The sequence below is a fragment of the Leguminivora glycinivorella genome, chromosome 14 (assembly GCF_023078275.1).
Source record: "Leguminivora glycinivorella isolate SPB_JAAS2020 chromosome 14, LegGlyc_1.1, whole genome shotgun sequence".
NCBI lineage: Eukaryota > Metazoa > Arthropoda > Insecta > Lepidoptera > Tortricidae > Leguminivora > Leguminivora glycinivorella.
This window is the reverse complement of record NC_062984.1, coordinates 18,067,837-18,088,234: the sequence shown is the minus strand read 5'-3', so window position 1 is coordinate 18,088,234 and position 20,398 is coordinate 18,067,837. Positions and strand designations below refer to the sequence as shown.

At 35.3% G+C, this 20,398-nt stretch overlaps 1 protein-coding gene across 3 annotated transcripts in view; it reads right to left on the bottom strand.

The window, feature by feature from the left end:
* The window catches only part of LOC125233083 (guanine nucleotide-binding protein subunit gamma-e), a 105,597-nt gene that overhangs the window by 45,854 nt on the left and 39,345 nt on the right, over positions 1-20,398 (bottom strand). For all 3 annotated transcript variants that reach the window (XM_048138945.1, XM_048138944.1, XM_048138943.1), the window contains exon 3: positions 6,426-6,548. In XM_048138945.1, the coding sequence (XP_047994902.1) occupies positions 6,426-6,538 (113 nt within the window). In that variant the 5' untranslated portion in view covers positions 6,539-6,548. The remainder of the gene's footprint in view (positions 1-6,425; positions 6,549-20,398) is intronic.

The window sequence follows — 20,398 nt, the reverse complement described above, 5'->3', positions numbered from 1 at the left end:
TAGGTAATTATAGCTCTTATACGAGCATAATTTTGTTCAAAGATACTGTCAAGCTACTAAACATAGATGCGGACAAACTGACAAAAATATATTACGTTATGTAACTTATGTACAAGCCGCATTATTGCTTATGCGGTAGGGTTTAATATTGACCTCGACTGTGCTGGAATTTAAAAAAAATCCGGTCAAAAAGATGCTTTTGACAATGAAAGATCAGCACGGGAAGCATGGTCGCGCGATAGACGATAAAATAGCAGGCCGTCCCTATCGCACTATTTGTAAGTGCGATAGCGACGGCCTGATATTTTATCGTCTATCGCGCGACCATGCTTCGAGTGCAGAGCAAAACTTTGTCGTTTATCAAAACTTTAATAAGATTTTTGTGGAAAAATCTAAAAAATACTTATCTTCGTATTTACTATTAGGTATTTATAATATGGCTCTGATTCTATATTTTTTCATATCATTAGGTACAGTCGGCCAAGAAAGTGGTCTACCAGTTTTTACAAAAGTTTCTACATGTGAGCTCTAACGATCGCTAAGGTTGACTTGACACACGGCATGACGTAAACATCATTATATAGACAGAGCGATTGTCACTGACATAATATTATTGCAAGCGGAAATCGACCTTGTTGTCTCATGACGTTTAAACGAACCTCACCCGTAGGGTGGTAAACCACATTTTTGGTCGACTGTACATTAAATTAAACGCAAAATCGGGTCTGTCTAATAACCGAAAAGCCAACTTATAAATTATAAGTTATAATACGCGTATATTTATACAAAAGTAATACAAATATTTCACGGTAACACTATAACACAATGTATGTCAATAAAATTGAGTGTACGTGTTCGAACCCCGTGAACTTTAGGGGTCTTTCAGTATTTCCCCCAAGAGACACTACTGTGATTACTAAAAGGCATAAGCGTCGCACAAAATGTATGCACTTAAGCTGTTTCGTATAACGAGTTTGATACGCTTGGTTAAAAAGTCTTAAGCGCCGTGGGGAATAAAGTACTTTAGGCTCTTTTGTTCTATAGATATTGATGGGTAGTGAATTAGTGATTGATGGTAGTCCCACAGTCTGGTTAAAGTTGGATAAGAAAGTTGCAGGATGACGTTTGAAAAGCAAAACACTGTTTTTCTGGAAGGATATTTAGTTTACTGTGCGTACATTATAAGCTGGGATTTTATAGTGTTTATAAATTAGTGTGTTATCGTAGTATGTTTCATTTAATTTTATTTAACGTTTATGTAATAAAACAAATACTTATTAGTGTTTCACTACTTTTGACTTTAAATATTATGTTAAGTGCAGACTATTCATCTGGTATTTTATCAGTAATTGGCAGTTTAATACTGCCGTTGTTTTCATTATTCGATTGTGTGTCAATAATCAAATAATCAACATAGTCTTATTAATTCGTGAAATCAAGCCTAATTTTCCTAAAACTACATAGCTAGTATAAAAACAGTTTTAAAAATTTTCTCAATGGGCACAGGTTTACTTCAAAGTTAACACTGAGGCTACATAGTTAATAGAGAATAAGTAGGTCTTAATAAAAACCCTCATTTTAATGGTGACGTATTGCATAAACCCATCCTCAAAATCAAGGCCAAATTAATACAAGGAAGGAAAATGAGGTATAAAAGTTAATAAGGGTATACAACAAAGTTCAGCGAACGAGGGCGCAAGGCAGAGAGATTGCTAACAGGGGTGTTTAATGAGTTAATGGTAAACGGGCGTTTCCAAAAAAAAAGTAATTCTGACAAAACCTGGTATTTTGGGCTCATTCAATGTAGAATGGATGGCATTCTCAATACCTTTAAATAATGTGGCAGACAGACAGCCAGACGGACAGAGCGGCACCATAAGGGTTCCTTTTGTACCTTTTTGGCACGGAACCCTAAAAAGATGTCCAGAAATGTCTGTTGTACTTCACCATATAGGAAGGAAGATCGACAACATTCTAAAAAAAAACAATTGTTAAATATGTTCCAAGATGTCCGTAACACTGCGTCACGGTTTTGAGGACCATTATAATAATGTGTATGGGCTACGCTACGTTGACTTGAACCTTAAGATCTTTTCTCTTTTCCTATTTACACAAGAGTGGTTTGATGTAAATTTTAGGTTATTTTACTCGAGTTAGCTGGTAAAATTTACATTTCAATGACAAGTATGAAATATCTTTCATCTGAATTTGATTTGTTACTGTTAGATGTTTTTCTTGCTTTAAAGGCAAGATTCATAACTCGCTCTCCTTGCCTATCTATTGCGCGAAAATTCAAGGTGTTCACAAACTTACACAATATAAACTGAACGAGGGTAAGTATATAAGGCAGCGTGTTCAATGAACGAGGGTCGAAGGCAGTGGTTTGTTAACGTGCGCACTCCACTCAGTGTGTACTTGACTTAACTTAATTGATTTTTAAGGTTGGGTTGGAGTTTGGTTAAATTTTCCGTTTTCTTAAGGTATTCAGGGTGTTGGACACATGACTTGACACACATTTTTGGGAAGTTTGTGATGACATTTCATTCATTCATCATTGGTGGACGACATCCGGAAAATTGCGGGTCACAACTGGATGAGACTAGCTCAGAACCGGGACAAGTGGCGTACTAGAAGAGAGGCCTATGCTCAGCAGTGGGCGATAAAGGGCTGATATGATGATGATGATGATGATGGTCCTAGGAGCCACGGTTCTGGAGATACAATTTTTTTTCCTAAATTATCCAAAACCTGAAGATTTCATATTCGAAGCCCCATAACTGTTTTGTATGGTATTAAATGCATAGTTTGTTTAATGAAAATAAACTGAATTTAAATTTTATTCACCAGATTTTGGATAATTTAGGAAAAAAATCGTATCTCAAATTGCTTTCAAGTATAGTAAGTAAGTTTAAATAAAATAAAAAATAAATTAAAATAAAATATCGTGTTCTATGTATAAGGTCAATACGGATACGTGTGTCATAAGGAGAAGTATGTCTGGCCTCCACATTTGGCCTGTTTAACTAATGCTCAGTGTTTAGTTTAGAATTCAATACGTTTACTACTAATCGTGACTAGCAATTAGTATAACCTAACCTAACCACAAAATTAAAATTTTGAAAAAACCCTCGACTGCGACTTAGTAGACCGATTTTCATGAAACATGGCTAAGAACACTCCCGACTAACTCAGCTTTCAGACAAAAAAAAACTAAATCTAAATAATTTCATCCGTTCGGGAGCTACGATGCCACAGACAGACACACACACAGACAGACAGACAAACAGACAGACAGACATACAGACAGACAGACAGACAGACAGACGGATAGACAGACAAGTCAAACTTATAACACCCCTTCGATTTTGCGTCGGGGGTTAAAAATGGCCAAATGTGAAAGGCAGACACATTTCGCCTAAAGACACACTTATCCGTATTGACCTTGAACATATTTCATTACATAGGTATCGAGAATGGCAGATTCTTTTATCACATAGTCTGATCCATTATGCAAACTGTAAATTCAAGTAGCTGCTAGAAACTTCAAACATTTAATTTTGTATAATATATGTAACTGAGACATTTGCAGAACATAATAAGTTTTGGTTCTTTATTGCATATGCTCTCCAATTACATAAAAAACAATATGCCATGAGTCATAACATATACCAAGGAACATATTCCCCAAAAACAAATAACATTCATGCGAATATTAGCATAACATCTGCCTTCAAGCACAGGGGAATGAACCATGACCTATAAAATAAAGTAAGTGGGGCACAATATTTTGTGATGGCACAAAACGTAAGATATGACTAATATTACGTTATGTGCGAAATGTTTGGCGGTAAATTTATGATGGGGATAGTCAACAATCTAGAGCCTTTTTCAAATTTAGTGTTATGTCATGTCTTCAAAACATTAGAGTCACGTCTTTAAGCTATTGTCTTTGAAAATGAGCCCTCATTTTACTCAGAATTATCAACTAATACCTTCAATTTGAAGATGTTAACTACGTTGACAATAATTGAAAACGTCAAATCGATAGCATAAGTAGTTCTACAGATATTTAGAAACGTGAAAGACAGACGGACAGAGTCGCACCAGAAGGATTCCTTTTGTACCTTTTTGGTACGGAACCCTAAAAACATGAACCAACATTTTGTAAAGTACCGGCGCCTAAGATGGCCCATTGTTATTTTTCTTATTTATTTTTGTCATTTGTAATATGTATGTATAAACATGCAGTTTTTTTATGGTGCAAAGGAACATGGATGGACACAATTTAAGCTTATTCACACTTACAATATTACGTAGATACATTATGACTGACGATAAATTAAATCGAGTGAAGGGAGTGTTTTAAATCGATACGAGTTTCGAATTTCCCTTTCGCACGTGGGCCATTTTTTTTTTTTCAAAGTTGTCCCCCACTTTTTTTGGATTTGGAAATTTTTATGTGGTTTTCACTCAGAATCGCAACCTCTTTCAGTCCTAACAGGAGAAAAAAAGTGGCCCAAGGTTTTTCCCATTCCGTTACCATTGGAATGGAAGTTTGAAAAAAGTATGGAAATCTTGGGACATTTTTTTTCCTATCAGGATCGAAAGAGCCCGCGATTCTGAGTATGAATAGCGCAAAAAATACCCATGTTGCACAAAAATTGGGGTGGACAACTTAAAAAAAATGGCCTACGTGTATCAAACAACGTTTTTCAGTACAGATGGCCCTCTAAAGTTTCGACCTGACTAGAAATGAACCATTTCGCACACTAGTGCGGATAAAAAGCACCGTCTCCTACTGAAAAATAATGTATTTTTATTATTATTTGGACAGCTTAAGAAATGGGCTATCTTGGGCGCCAGTACTTATGGTGGGAATGGTTGGCGGAAAATTTATGATGGGGAATAGATGATATAATCGGTATAGATGACATATGATTTAGTACATTACCATACAAGTGTCAAAAGTAGGAAGTTTGCAACGAGTGGTCATATTGATGGGCCATTTTTTTAAAAGTTGTCCACCCCACTTTTTTGGATTTGGATTTTTTTATGTGGTTTCCAGTTTCCACTCAGAATCGCGAGCTCTTTCAATCCTAGTAGGAGAAAAAAAGTGTTTCAAGGTTTTTTCCCATTCCGTTACCATTTTTTCATACATTTTGTATGGCGGTAATGGAATGGAAGGTTTGAAAAATATATGGAAATCTTGAGACATTTTTTTTCTCCTATCAGGATCGAAAGACCTCGCGATTCTGAGTCTGAATCGCGTAAAAAATACCCATTTTACAAAAAAAGTGGGGTGGACAACTTTGAAAAAAAAATGCCTTGATATAATTATTAAGATTTGACCGAAGTGTTTTAAATTAACTCGTGAGTATGGTATATTATGTACGATACTTATATTACTTATAGTACATAATTATGTACTTATAATATACACCATATAGAGGTAGTTATATTACGTGTAATTATCATTCTATAGGACAAATATAGCTTATTATGTAAAAACATGTGTTTTACAAATAGATATTGAACCCATCGAGGAAAAACGTATCTTACCTATGGCCTAAGACATTTTACAATAATGAAGATGTAAATTAAGAAGCTATATTATGAGTAAATAATTCGTATTTGAGACATTTTGTGTGTCAGTGTTTTTAAAGCACATAATGTGTACATATTTTAATTTCTTATTAAAGGAACTTTCTACAATAATTATAAAAAATATCTCTTTAAGACTGAAATATTAAAGATACAAGAGGTAGCGGATTTAATTATTTCATGTTCCACAAAGGTAAACCAGAAAATAGTCAGTAACAAAAATGTTATTTAGATGGATAAATATTATAAAGAAACACTGATTATGACACCAAAAATGTTCTGCATGTTATCAGGTTAATTTGGGTAAGTCAAAATTGCATAAAGTTCTTAAATATTTAAGAATTTTCACATATTTTTTTTAAAGTTTTAGTGATAAGAAGCATGACGAAAAAAAATTGTTTACTTCAGTGGTACCTATTGGTATCATGAAATTTGGCATGAAATATCAGTTACGTTTAATGAATTTAAATAAGGAAATCACAGATAAGAACTTCACTGAAAGAAAATGTGTTTAAACATACTATAGAAATTGCAACAGGCACCTCCACCTTAGCAACATAACCTTAAAAACAATCGCGAATAATTTCCACAGAAAAAACCCTCTCTTGTTTTCATGCGACAGTAAAAACCACAAAAAGCTGCCTGGCATGGCAGACGCCTACCCATCTCATGCGATTATAATCCCATGTAACGTTGAAAAAAGCACCATATTTGTATGCACAATTCACAGGGCACTCCCGGGCGAAGCGTCGCCCTAATTTTTACACTCACATATGACGTCACGCGTTCGATTTTTTAAATTAAGAATGGAATGTTCTACTCACGCAGCAATGCTTTTCGATAACGGCCAGCGCTCCATGGAGGCTTGGTATTTCATGTTTTCGATCTGCTTTTTCAGTGCCTCTTTGTCCATGGCTGCGAGAATACTGGGGTCCATCGCGCAGAATCTGTGGTATAAAGCACGCACACATAAACACGTGTAATGTATTAGAGTGAATGAGTAATGTTAGACAGGGACGGGGGAGCGTACATTCGATAACATAAACGGCTGAAACGGAACGCGGTGTTCCGAATAGCGTTTGAAATTGGAATTCGTAAATGGAATGCGTTATTTTCGGCCAGGATTTTAACAAAAATAAAGTAGTGTTATTTTTGAAAATAGAATGGTTTATTGAAATGTGTCATTTAATTGATAGTAGTAGCGTTTGTAGTTGACTGTACGTAATCTTTTATCTTCCTCGCACAACAAGGGGAGCGTTTGGTTCGCGTTTGTGTGAGTTATGCGCGCGCAGTACATTTAAGTTTCTATGACAACCCCTTTATACACACAAAAGTTAGCTTGCGCGAACTTGGTATGGGCTGTAACTGCAAGTAATTTTGGACTATATTCTTCGGTTTTAGAGTTTATCGCTGCAGTATTTTTGTGGTGTAAAATTAATGAATTAAGGCAAATGCCCGGTAGTTGTTGATGTTTTGTGTCCCATTATTCTTTGGTTCCCTGCGACATATCGGGAAATATGGACGAAATATATAAGCTTGAGAACAAGTCAACTATTGAGGATAATGAGTGTATTTATCTAATGTATTCTAACAAATGTAATAAATAGTTATTGGGCAATGCTGCAGATTGCTTTGCACATAAAGCAAATAAAGGTGTAGTTATATTAGTGTAACTGTATAGAGTATGATATAAAATTTTATAGGTATGTTTTCTTCGTAACTGTCACATTTTTGACGTAAAAAGCTTCATTTTACGTATGAATATAAATTTTTGGGTAAAAGTGTTTTAGAAAATGAGCGACTTTCACATAACTATGTAACGTAACTAGGTACCTACTTTGATAAAAACTCATATCTTTCTTCTGTCAATGACAAATGTAGTTACAATCATTGAGGTATAATGTACTAGAGAGGACACGGCGAACAAAAAGTTTGCGCCACGAACATATTTAAGTCCAGTGGACTTATGTTGCCTCAGTCAGTCTCTGCGCGTGGTGGGAGGAGGTTGTCTCTGACTGCACACAAATAAAATGAAAAAATGCCTTCCTGTGCTATAAGATACTGTTGAAGCCATACGATAAAATCTAATAAAAGTGACGGTGTCACATTTCATCGGTTAGTAGACAAGCTATTTTGATCTAACTTAATTTAACTAATTATTATTATGAAGGGACGGGCTCCTTAAACGCGATGCTATGGCCGCCATTTTGACAACTGGAATCATAGATGAATCGCACAGACATGACATGTAGGTAATAAGGTATAATAATTGTGATCATATTCTGTTTTCAATATATAATATAAAAATATTTATTTCAATTTATAGTTTTGAATATTACACGGTTCTAATACGAATTTTAGTCGATAATATTATACAATAAGCATGATTTTGAATAATTTCTGAATTATAGGTAATTCTCATTATTGACGAAAAATAGTGGCACCAAAACTGAAATAGTATTATAGAATTTAATGCAACCGGTGTTTAAGGGAGGTAAAACAAGGTGAATGGCGCGATTATTATTCTGAGCGACAGAAACTTACAAAACTAATTTTATTCAAAGGAAATTAAAATGAATATGAAAAAAACAATTACTTATTTTTATTTCACTGAGTAGAAATTAAATATAACACAATGTATAATAGTGCTAAAAGTAAACTACTTAGTATTTCACACACAAAGTATAAAACAAAGGTCTACACTAAAAGTGTCACGTCTAGGTGGTCAAGTCTTACTCTATGACACGGTTCGCTTCACGCGCATGCGCCTCGCGCTGCCGCCGCTGCCGGTCGGCGCACAGAATATGTTCGAGTTGTCATTTCTAGTACGTAGTACATAGTAGTTCAATGGTTACAATGAATGAGATGCATAATATATTATGCATAATAATTAATAATTAGTGCGGTTTCAGAGGAATTTCCTCCCACGAACGCTCCGGCTATGGAATGAGCTCCCTGCCGAGGTATTCCCGATGAACTACAGTATGGGGTTCTTCAAAAAAGGAGTGTACAAGTTTCTAATGGGTCGGCAACGCGCATGTGACACCCCTCGAGTTGCAGGCGTCCATAGGTTACGGTGACCGCTTTCCAGGCGGGCCGTGTACCTGTTTGCCACCGACGTGGTATAAAAAAAATAGAGTGGTTACGTTTCAACTTTGAGTGGCAGTGTGAGATAGGAGGTTTTTGCATAGTACGTAGTGACGACCAGGGGCCCGTTTCTCGAAAGGTACAAGCCTTGTATTACAAGTGCGCGAACTGTCAAATCGTATGGGTTGTCATGGAAACACACTTGTAATACAAGGCTTGTACCTTTCGAGAAACGGGCCCCAGGGGGCCGATTTTTGAGTCTCACGCGTTCGAATTCAGAAAATTGTCACTGAAAATAATAGGCAATTCACCGTTTTCAACCGGTATTTTAGTGACAATGAGACTCACAAATCAGCCCCCAGGGCTCGGATACCGGTTAAATTTTCAAACCGTTATCATGTACTTGCGGCAAAACCTTTAAGTTTCGTTTTCGCTCGAAAAACCACTATTTTTAAACCGGTTTTTAGGGGAACGCTTTCATAAAGGTTTCGTTCGATTAACCGGTTTATTTCGCATTATGATAGGTAATACTGTTCTAACCAAACTAAAAAGTTTGTTGTTTTTAACTAGTTTAGTTATAGATACTATATATAAATATATATTTATTTACTATATATATTATTATATATTCTTTATATTTGATGTACCTTTTATTCCAATTTTATTTTATTATTTTTGTTTTAGTCTCTTTTATATTTTTATGGGCTTCCCTATAAACTGTTGTACTAAGTGCTATATTTGTCTACCATTCTTCATCACATTTCACCTACTCAAAGGTTAGCTGGAAGAAATCCCTTACAGGGATAAGTTCGCCTTTGTACTGTCTATCCTGTGTCATATTTGTGTTTTGTGTTTTGTACAATAAAGAGTTTATACATACATACATACATAAAAGTCGATGCGTGAACGTAGGTATTTATGCGGCGCCGGTGCGTCTTGCCGCTCGTCGAATAAACCGGTTTATTTCGGTTAAAATAAAGTTCTCATAACTTTCGCGTTATTTAGAAAGTTAGGAGTAAAATTGAAAAAAAAAACCGGTTTTAACCGGTAAAAAACAAACCGGTTCCGAGCCTTGGTGACGACATATTTAACCTCTGAACCTGTAAATTATTGCATGTTCCTAATTAAACACCCTGTATAGAAAGAAACAAAAGGAAGGGAAGTATTTCGGCGACATTTAAGGACAATAGGGCAAAAGACGCTTGACTTTATCTTTCGTGAACAATAAGAAGAGGATATTCAAAAATGTGAGAAAGGCTGGCTTTTAGGCAAAAATGTGTAATAAAAATTAAAATTTTGAAAAAACCCCCGACCGCGACATAGTAGACCGATTTTCATGAAACATGGCTAAGAACACTCCCGACTAACACAGCTTTCAAATAAAAAAAAACTAAATCGAAATCGGTTCATCCGTTCGGGAGCTACGATGCCACAGACAGACACACACACAGACAGACAAACAGACAGACAGACAGACAGACACGTCAAACTTATAACACCCCGTCGTTTTTATTGCGTCGGGGGTTAATAAACAGTGAATTATCTTGGGTACAAGTAAATGAGAGCACTATAAACCCACACGCATTCTACATAACCTAACCACAAAAATAAATAACCTAACCACAAAAATAAATAACCTAACCACAAAAATAAATAACCTAACCACAAAAATAAATAACCTAACCACAAAATTAAAATTTTGAAAAAACCCCCGACCGCGACCTGGTGGACCGATTTTCATGAAACATGGCTAAGAACACTCCCGACTAACACAGCTTTCAAATAAAAAAAAACTAAATCGAAATCGGTTCATCCGTTCGGGAGCTACGATGCCACAGACAGACACACACACAGACAGACAAACAGACAGACAGACAGACAGACAGACAGACAGACAGACGGACAGACAGACAGACACGTCAAACTTATAACACCCCTTCGTTTTTGCGTCGGGGGTTAAAAAATAAAAAAAATTGAAAAATCCCTCGGGGGTTACTATGTCGGCATAGTGGACCGATTTTCATGAAACATGGCTAAGAACACTCCAGATTAATTCAGCTTTCAAAGAAAAAAAACTAAATCAAAATTGGTTCATCCGTTCGGGAGCTACGATTCCACAGACAGACACACACACAGACAGACAGAGAGAAAGATAAACAGATAGACAGATACGTGAAACGTATAACACCCCGTTGTTAATTAATAAACTTTTTAACAATAAATAAAACCGCCTTCAAAAATAAGCGCGTTACAAAACACGGAGAAACTAAAAAGCAAAAAATAATAAACCTTTGAATTAAGGTTTCTTATCAGATTGCAATAATCTAAACATCCAAATTATAAACAAATCAATTATTTTTGTACGGGGTGTTATAAGTTTGACGTGTCTGTCTGTCTGTTTGTCTGTCTGTCTGTCTGTCTGTCTCTGTGTGTGTTTGTCTGTGGCATTGTAGCTCCCGAACGGATGAACCGATTTAGATTTAGTTTTTTTTGTTTGAAAGCTGAGTTAGTCGGGAGTGTTCTTAGCCATGTTTCATGAAAATCGGTCCACTGTGTCAGGGTTTCTTTTTTCAAAATTTAAATTTTGTGGTTTTTTCCATTCTGTCCTTGTTGATATTATTATGAACATACCTACTTAGATATACTTACACATTTATAGTACTAGGTACAGTTTTAATGGCTACACAGATGATAATTACGCCAATACAGGCCTTACCAATACAATAGACCACTTACAAACAATACGTGATTCATACAAATCGTCCATACAAACCCAGATACGTGTGCCGACTAAAGACACGATACAGTTAGCAACACACGTTGATTGAAGCGTTCTAACCGGGCTATACTGAGGTTTATCGTGCAAAGAATAAGCGCTTATTATATTAGTATTTCTTTTTCTGAGCTACTTGAGTTGCTGACTGTATCTAATGGAAAAGTGTTTTAATGATTTATATTCAAAACCCTAATAGGTTTTCCTTTCGGGTAAAGAATGAGCGCTGCTGTGAGTGCGCCGCTCTGATATGGAAAATGAAATCAAATATATTGACGACCGCTCTGGCTCAGTCGGTAGTGACCCTGCCTGCTAAGCCGCGGTCCTGGGTTCGAATCCCGGTAAGGGCATTTATTTGTGTGATGAGCACAGATATTTATTTCGTCACTACTTTGAAAAAAACTTGTATCTTCGTCTGTCAAGGAAAAGAAAATTGTAGTAAGTATGTATGGAATGCATACAGACTTACTGCGTTTTAACTTTGCGGAGCAGCGTGAGATACGAGATTTTTTCAAAGTAGTGACGATTTGTTCCTGAGGCATTGATGTTTTCTATGTATATAAGTATGTATTTATCTATTTAAGTATGTACATGTATCGTCGCTTAGCACCAATAGTTACAAGCTTTGCTTAGTTTGGGGCTAAGTTGATCTGTGTAAGGTGTTCCCAATATTTATTTATTTAATTTATATTTTCTCAGCGTATATAATCTAGAAGCATAAATTATTTATTTTTTTAAACTTCATTGCACAGTAAAAATGTCCAATTACAAAAGGCGGACTTAATGCTACATGCCATTCTCTACCAGTCAACCTTTAGGCCAAACGTATGAGACCAAAAAAGGTGCGGAATATGTAAAGAACACTAAGGACTTGATTTCATTGGACTAAGTCATAGAAAAAAATTGGGACTGATATAAATAATATTATATTTACCTACTTAACTTACATATTATTAGATTTGTTTTAATAGCTTGCCATGACAATCTTGTAATTAATGTAATTAAGCACTTAAAGTTATTTTGGGGATAAATACACCCTGTTTTTATTGAATTCCTTTAACTTTAAGGGAAGGTTCTTTAGATCAAATACAATTAATTTCCCTAAGAAACTAGCGTCTTAACTCTTACGGTTATCGATTAAAAAAATTAAGATAATTACTGAACACGTGAGGACAGCCTTTACCAATTCCTAATGTTATTTGTTTTGACATGTTCCGTCAATCACTTGCCACTAACATGAATGTTATTCTAAGGGTCTCTCACACTAATAAATTCATTTATTAATTACTAGCTTTTGCCCGCGGCTTCGCCCGCGTTAGAAAGAGACAAAAAGTAGCCTATGTCACTCTTAATCCCTTCAACTATCTCCACTTAAAAAATCACGTCAACTCATCGCCCCGTTTTGCCGTGAAAGACGGACAAACAAACAGACACACACACTTTCCCATTTATAATATTAGTATGGATTATGTATGAAAATAAAAATATTTTTTTTTTTTGCGAATTTAACTAAAAGTTACATACAGGCTGGTTCCTGATAATGAACCTAGCAACGTGTCGAATTTAACGGAAAAAAACACGGTGTATACATACCTAATTCAGATTGACAGACAAAAACCTAAATACCTATTTAAAAACTAAAACTTTTGCTATAAAATACGTGGAAAACTTAATAAAGGCACATAAAGGTAAGAAAACGTCATTTGAAAGTTAATACATGCTTTCCGCACTTGCATCAAAATGTAGATATACCTCTAGTTTGCACCTGTTACGGAACCTTAACAAACTTGTAAAAAAGTTTGAAGAGCTCGCCCAACAAGCATATCTACACAATTTAAGGAGAGAATACAGTAATCTATCTCCGATCATTTTCAGATTTACATTCAACAGTTGAATATTGAACTTCGAGATACTTGTCATCTTGTCAAATTGAACATAAATTCATTCAAAAATAAGGCATCAACCACAATTTATCAATCTAGACACGGCTCTGATTTATGTTATCCCTATCACTCTAAGACAGCTTTTTTTTCAAATAACATACTATGCATGACAATTAAAATATTTAATCATCTACCCCTAGATATAAGGAACTCTGACATGCCCGAATTTAAATGTAAATTGTATAAATTTTGTTTAGAAAAATGTTTTTATAGAATAGACGAATATTTGGCATCTGTAAATGAATGAATGAATAATAATAATAGGATTTTAATAATAATATGAATTTCATATATGAATTAACAATAATCAGAATTTTAATATGAATAATTGAATTAATAATGTCTAATATGTGTAGACTAGGCTTGTATAACATACTTTTGTATATAATGTTTAGATTTAGTACCTAGCTTATAAGAATATTTTGCATGCTTCTTCAAGCAAAATGTACGCACATTATTAATTCTGTCCACCTATGGTAAACACTACATTTTCGCAAATAAATATCTCTTTATCTTTATCTTTATCTTGACTAGTCCAAGCCAGACAAATACATCGGTCTTTACATTGCATGCAGATTGCAGGTCTGAATGTGACTTCGGAGTGGGCGACATAAATTATGGCATTTTTTTTTAATGAAATAGGCAGCAAACGAGCAGACGATCCGCCTGGTACGATGGTAAGCAGTCATCGCCGCCCATGGACATAAGCAACACCACTTATGCAATTAACATGTTCGCCTTGTATAGCCATGTTGCCGCCGTTGCCGGACTTGTCGGGCTACGTCCATCATCGTCGCGCCACTTTACCTGGGTACGTATAACCTGGGTAGTGGATACGGATAACCTGGATACCTAGCCAAATATCGTTTTCGTAGATATCTAAGATCTCTATAGTGCTTTCTGTATTGGCGCGACAGACCCAGACTGCGTGTCGATCGGTGTCTAGCGTCAAAGATTGTCATTTTGGCTAGGCCGGCTGACCTCGGCGTCGCTTGACACATGGCGTGACGATATTTATCACCTAGTTAGTATTTGGAGCTGTTTTGTCTAGCTCTCAAATTTCATATGTGAAGACCGTGTCGATAGGTAGTCGATATTGTTGCGTAGTTGATATAAGTGATATATATCGAGCGTTCCCTGAATCATTTTATTAAGAGATACACTACTGTATAAGTATATTATTTAGCTCTGACACCACGTAAAAGCCGGTAGAAACTCAAGGAACAATTTCTATAACATCTCATAATTAAATTTTTATTGTTTTTCTCATCACAAGCCGTCGAGATAAAACCACAATGGCCCATAAACGACTTTTTACACGGCTTTTGTGTTCTTAATTGAATTTATCGAAGATTTCGTGAGCGTATAATTTTCATGCTGTTTTCTCAAGATTTAATTACTCGTTTATCATATCTTGGATAAGGTAATGAAAGGTTTTTCTTAGACGATTATGACTTAATGATACTGTTATTTTATTTTAAGTTACACTATCTTACACTTAAATGGATATATTTATGGCGATATCGAAAATATATTAGCAATATTATTTGCCTCGAGTTCTGAACGATTGAATGTGATAAATGATAATCTATACAAACTCGCCTAAGTATTTAACAACACATTTGAAATCCTGTTTCAAGTTTTCCGAACTACATATTTATACTCGTCTTCCTGGGTCCTAAAAACAATTGATTAGTTTTTAATTTAAAACCTTTTGTTACTCTGGAATATGTATAACTTTTTTGTACAAGAGGACTTAGAGGAACACTTTTAGCCAAACAATAACATCCAAAAACAAGTCAAAATAATCTTTCTTTCAACTATTCAGAGTTCCATTTCCATCACAAGTCAACACAGCAGCTTGATTAGATCACGTCAGTCATTTCGCAGCAAAATGGCGGAATTGCAGTAATATTTAGTTGGATGGCGACAAATCGAGTTATATTGTCATCTTTCAGCCGTGGACGGGGAAAACGGGTGAGGGCTAAATTAGGAAGGGAAAATATAACTATTATACAGTCACCGGAATAAGTAAGTGATGATTTCTGTACCTTGTCACATTAACATCTTGTTTGAAATGTTATACGAAGTTCTCAAATGATTAAATGCGACAAGGTACAGAAATCAATAAACTATATGGTATTGGGGTGCGCGGAATAAGTTACAAATGGTTCCAATCTTATTTAAATAACCGGAAGCAATACGTGGACATTGTGTATGCAAGTGAAAGCTCAAGAGAGATGACGATTATCAGATCAGATGTTCAACCTGTAGTAGACTCAATCCCCCAGGGAAGTGTCATCGGATGCTTACTATTTATAATTTATATTAATGACCTCCCTAAATCCATAAACGAAAAATGTGTCATGTTCGCGGACGACTTCTCCCTTCTACTTCCGTGTGAAAATGTTACAAAACTTGACGAAAAAATTTACGTAATTATCAAAAAAATTATAGATTGGTTAAAAGATCACAATTTAGAAATTAATTTCACTAAGACTAAATTAATGCAATTCAGGCCTCACCAGAAAATAGAACTTGACATAAACATTATTTACAATGGAATCAAATTAGAATGTGTTTCATCTTTTCCACTCCTTGGCATAACTATTGACACCCACATAAACTGGAAAGACCACGTACAAAAAATCAAAACAAAACTTAGCCAATTCATTTTTGCTTTCAGACAACTTAAAAAAACAACTAATTTACAAACCGCATTATCGGCGTATTACGCCTTCGCACACGCGTGGCTAAGTTACGGTGTGATCCTATGGGGCAATAGCACCGATGCATCGGATCTATTTATCCTGCAGAAGGATTGCGTCAGGATACTGTCAAATATCAGATGTCCAGAGGGTTGCCAAATGCATTTTAGAAACCTTAGTATCCTTACATTGCCTTGCATATATATCCTAGAATCATGTAAATTTATTAAAGACCACCCTGAACTGTACACCAGAACCGGAGATGTGCCCCGCCGCTTTGAATCACGTCATAATAATAATCTTATACAAGTAACATCAAAGTTAGCAATACACAAAAACGGACCTTATCCCTCGTCGATAAGGATCTATAATAAACTGCCAGACCATATAAAAAACGAACAAAATCAAAATAAATTTCTAAAAGTCTTAAAGCAATATCTCGCAGAAAAAGCCTACTACTCGGTCGACGAATACTTAAAGAATAAGGATTAAAATCATGCATCTCTCTATCTTTCCTTTCTACTCTGTAAATGTAATGTCTAAATTTCCTTTTATTCGTGTTAAATTTAGTAGACGTAAATTGGACAAACAAGAATTATAATATTGAAATGAAGTAATTAAGTAGTTGATAAGTGACATATTATTATATATTTGTAAATGCATGATAAATGGTATATAGAGGTATAATTGTAAGTAAATTGCAGTGCCCTTTACAGGGTTGTGTTGAAACATTATTTAGTAATAACACCTACTGTACACACAAGCAATTAAATAAATGAAAAATGAAAATCATCACTTATTTATGCTACAATGTTTATAAGCCTAAGTCCGTTTTCACATTATCCGATGCGATATCGGATGTCGGACGGATTTCAATGGAAAAATCCAAGATGGCGTCTGTTATGTATGGGATATCAGTCCGACATCCGATATCGGATCAGATAATCTGAAAACGCACTAACGGACGATAAATCAAATCAGACATGGAATTCATAATTAGACGCAAAAATCTTGCAATAAAATTGTAACTTTAAGTATGTGAAAAGGAAAAACCATTCATGTATGACAATTTTAGAGAATTTGCCTAACTACGTCGAATTGTTATCATTAATGTGTGTGTCTGTTTCTTTGTCCGTCTTTCACGGCAAAACGGAGCGACGAATTGACGTGATTTTTTAGGTGGAGATAGTTGAAGGGATGGAGAGTGACATAGGCTTCTTTTTGTCTCTTTCTAACGTGAGCGAAGCTGCGGGAAAGAGCTAGTGTATACATATTTTTGACACTTTGTATTCACAGCTGTGTTCTTGACTGTAGGTACGTTGTCTAGGCCCCCAGTCTTAAAAGACGTATACCAATTCGTTCAATTAAATTACCTATTAATCGTATTAAGTGGGTAATTCTGGACGGCCTTTCGGCCCCAATGCCCCATCTCGATCGAGGACAATGGGGTCAAGTGGACTACTTAAAATATTGATTGTATTCAATTTTGGCGCGATCGCGATGGCGGCTTGTAAGGAGGGATTAGAACGTTGAAAATGTAGAAAGTTACATATTCTGACATATTTACGGCTGGCCTGGGTGCGTAGCCGAATGGCACAAACGGTCACGAAACGCTCACGAAACGAAACGCTAGTAGATCTATCTCTATCGCTCGTGCGTATTGGCGCGACAGAGCCAGTCTAACTGGCGCGGCGTTTCGTTTTCGTTTGGCGTCGGAGAAATGCCATTCGGCTACGCACCCTGGGCTGCTCTAATGTAGCTTGGTACAATATCTTATTAATTAACAGTAAGATTAATAAAATAAAATGCGTGGATAGGTAGTAAAATTTTCTCTGCTGAAAACTTTTTGGGTGGTTTAGGTATATATTACTAAAAGTTTACCCTATTATCAAAACTCCCCAGTCTCCCCTATATTTGCACATTTTTACACATCCCGTAACAAGCTTACGATTTCATGCACGATTGTGCACCCGCGTTGAAAGTGCACGCCCAATTGCACACGCCGCACGCGGGCATTTGCACAAGTGCTGAGTCACGGCGCGGCGTGTGCACTAGTGTGCAGTGCACACATCATAGACTACACACCATTATAAAGCGCTTACAAACTCTCATTATACTCATAATATTCTTGATAAAATAAAAATTTAATCGGTTCTGCTCAATATTAATATTTAGTAGGTTAAAATCGTTATACAAAATTAAGTATCTTGATATTATTAAGTAACTTAAAATAAAGGCTAACACAAGTATTGTGTATCTGTTTCCGTAACTATAGACGTCTGTTTAGTTTACATTGAGGCACTTTGTTCGGTCCTTGTTTGTTTATTTTGTTTCTGACTATTGGAGATCATAGATCAAGTCAAGTATAATTATTTATTATCTTTAGTTGTGACATCGAGAGTCTTTACAACTCTAAAGTTATTTTTTATTTGTATCAGTTTGTATTTTTTTTTCACAATGTTCATAATTGTTCATAAATTTGTTGACATGTAAAAGTGCCCCTGTGGCCTACTTGTTCAAATAGTTATTTGTTATACAAGGGGGCAAAGTTGTTTTTTAACACACGAGAAGTAAAATACATTTTCACCCGAGTGTAACACAAAACTTTTCCCCTCACCATAGCGAGGAAACTACAACGCAAAAAATGCGTTTATCACTGCTTCCAGTAGTTCCACAGGTGGTAAATCATCTTTATTACTAGATTCACCTACTTTTTTCAATTTTAAAGCAGTTAATTTGACTTAATTCAAGGTCAAATTACTTTACCCACTAGTGGATAAAATGCGTTTTTACCCGCTGGTATTAAAGGACAAAACACGTGTTTCCGAGTTAGTGAGGGGAAAAAATGTTTTTGATTTTGATGTATTTCTTTAAGCGATCCATATAATGTTAGCTTTCAACTAAACTATTATTAGGCGACTATTACTCAAAAACACTAAAAACAAGACATTTGAACTTTTTCGTCATAGAAACCCACATATTTATGTATTTTACACCTGAGCGGTTAAAGGTGGCTTTGAAAACCTTGCCATGCAATACTCATTGAAGGCCATAATTAGCATTGCGTAAAACTAGCAAAACAAAATGGGTACGTAAAAGTATCTAAAAAAATCTGAAAATATGGTATACTGCTTATGTACAGCATGATACAAAATACAAAATACAAAATCATTTATTCAGCAAATAGGCCACGGGGGCACTTTTACATGTCAACATTACAGAGTATTCATTAAAGTTAAACAAATGAAATTAATAGAAATATTAACTAAAAATATTAATCATAAGCAAAGTAGCTATACACTGATATAGAATTAGAGATGTATAAAGTCTCTAAATGTCATATTATTACTAACTATAATCAATACATAAAGAAAGTGCAAACAGATACAAAGATAAAAGAAATCTATAATACTTCAATAGTTGTAAAAGACTGAATATTACAAGTAAAAATATTATACTTAATCAAATAATCCATGGAGATGTATAGCGTCTCCAAGAGTCAAATTTTATAAAATTAAAATATTTAAAAGTAAAAACCTTTGTCAAATAATACAAAAAAAATACAGAAAATGAACAGCTAAATTACACATTTCAAGAGATGTACAAGTCTCTAGTTGTCAATCATTAAAGAACAAATCAAGTTTACAAATAAGGGCCAATCAAGGTTACAAATTAAGTTTAAAAATATAATCAAAATCTCAGAGATGTATAAGGTCTCTAAGTGTCCAAAAAACTAACATTAACTTAATCAAACGACAACAAGGTCATTAAAGTAAGGAATCTATTTTAAAATAAAATATAATCAAAATCTCAGAGATGTATAAAGTCTCTAAGTGTCCAAAAGCTAAAATTAACTAAATTAAACGACAACGTGACGGTCTCTAGTGTCATCCTTAAGACATTACTTACTTAAGTTTAATTCTTACAAGAACCGAATGTAGTGTCTCGCAATCCGCTCAAAAGTAAAGTTAAATAATCTAACAAAACATGTGGCCCAGGTAAGCTTGAACAGACCAGTCTCCACAAACAGCACCCGTTCACGAGTATGACGCGTATCTCAGCCATCGCCTCCCTCAACCTCCATTCGGGAAGGTGGCGACCCGATCAACACGCCACCGTAAGCAAAGACTTTTAAGCGAGCATGACATGTTCAAGCTAACAGCAAATTGACAAAAGAAAAATCGACACAGTGAGACACGACATTAAGCTTGTAGGTGACATTAAAGAGGGCAACAATGCCTAGTATAGCTATACATAACTAATTACATGCTCAACGTGACTTAGAG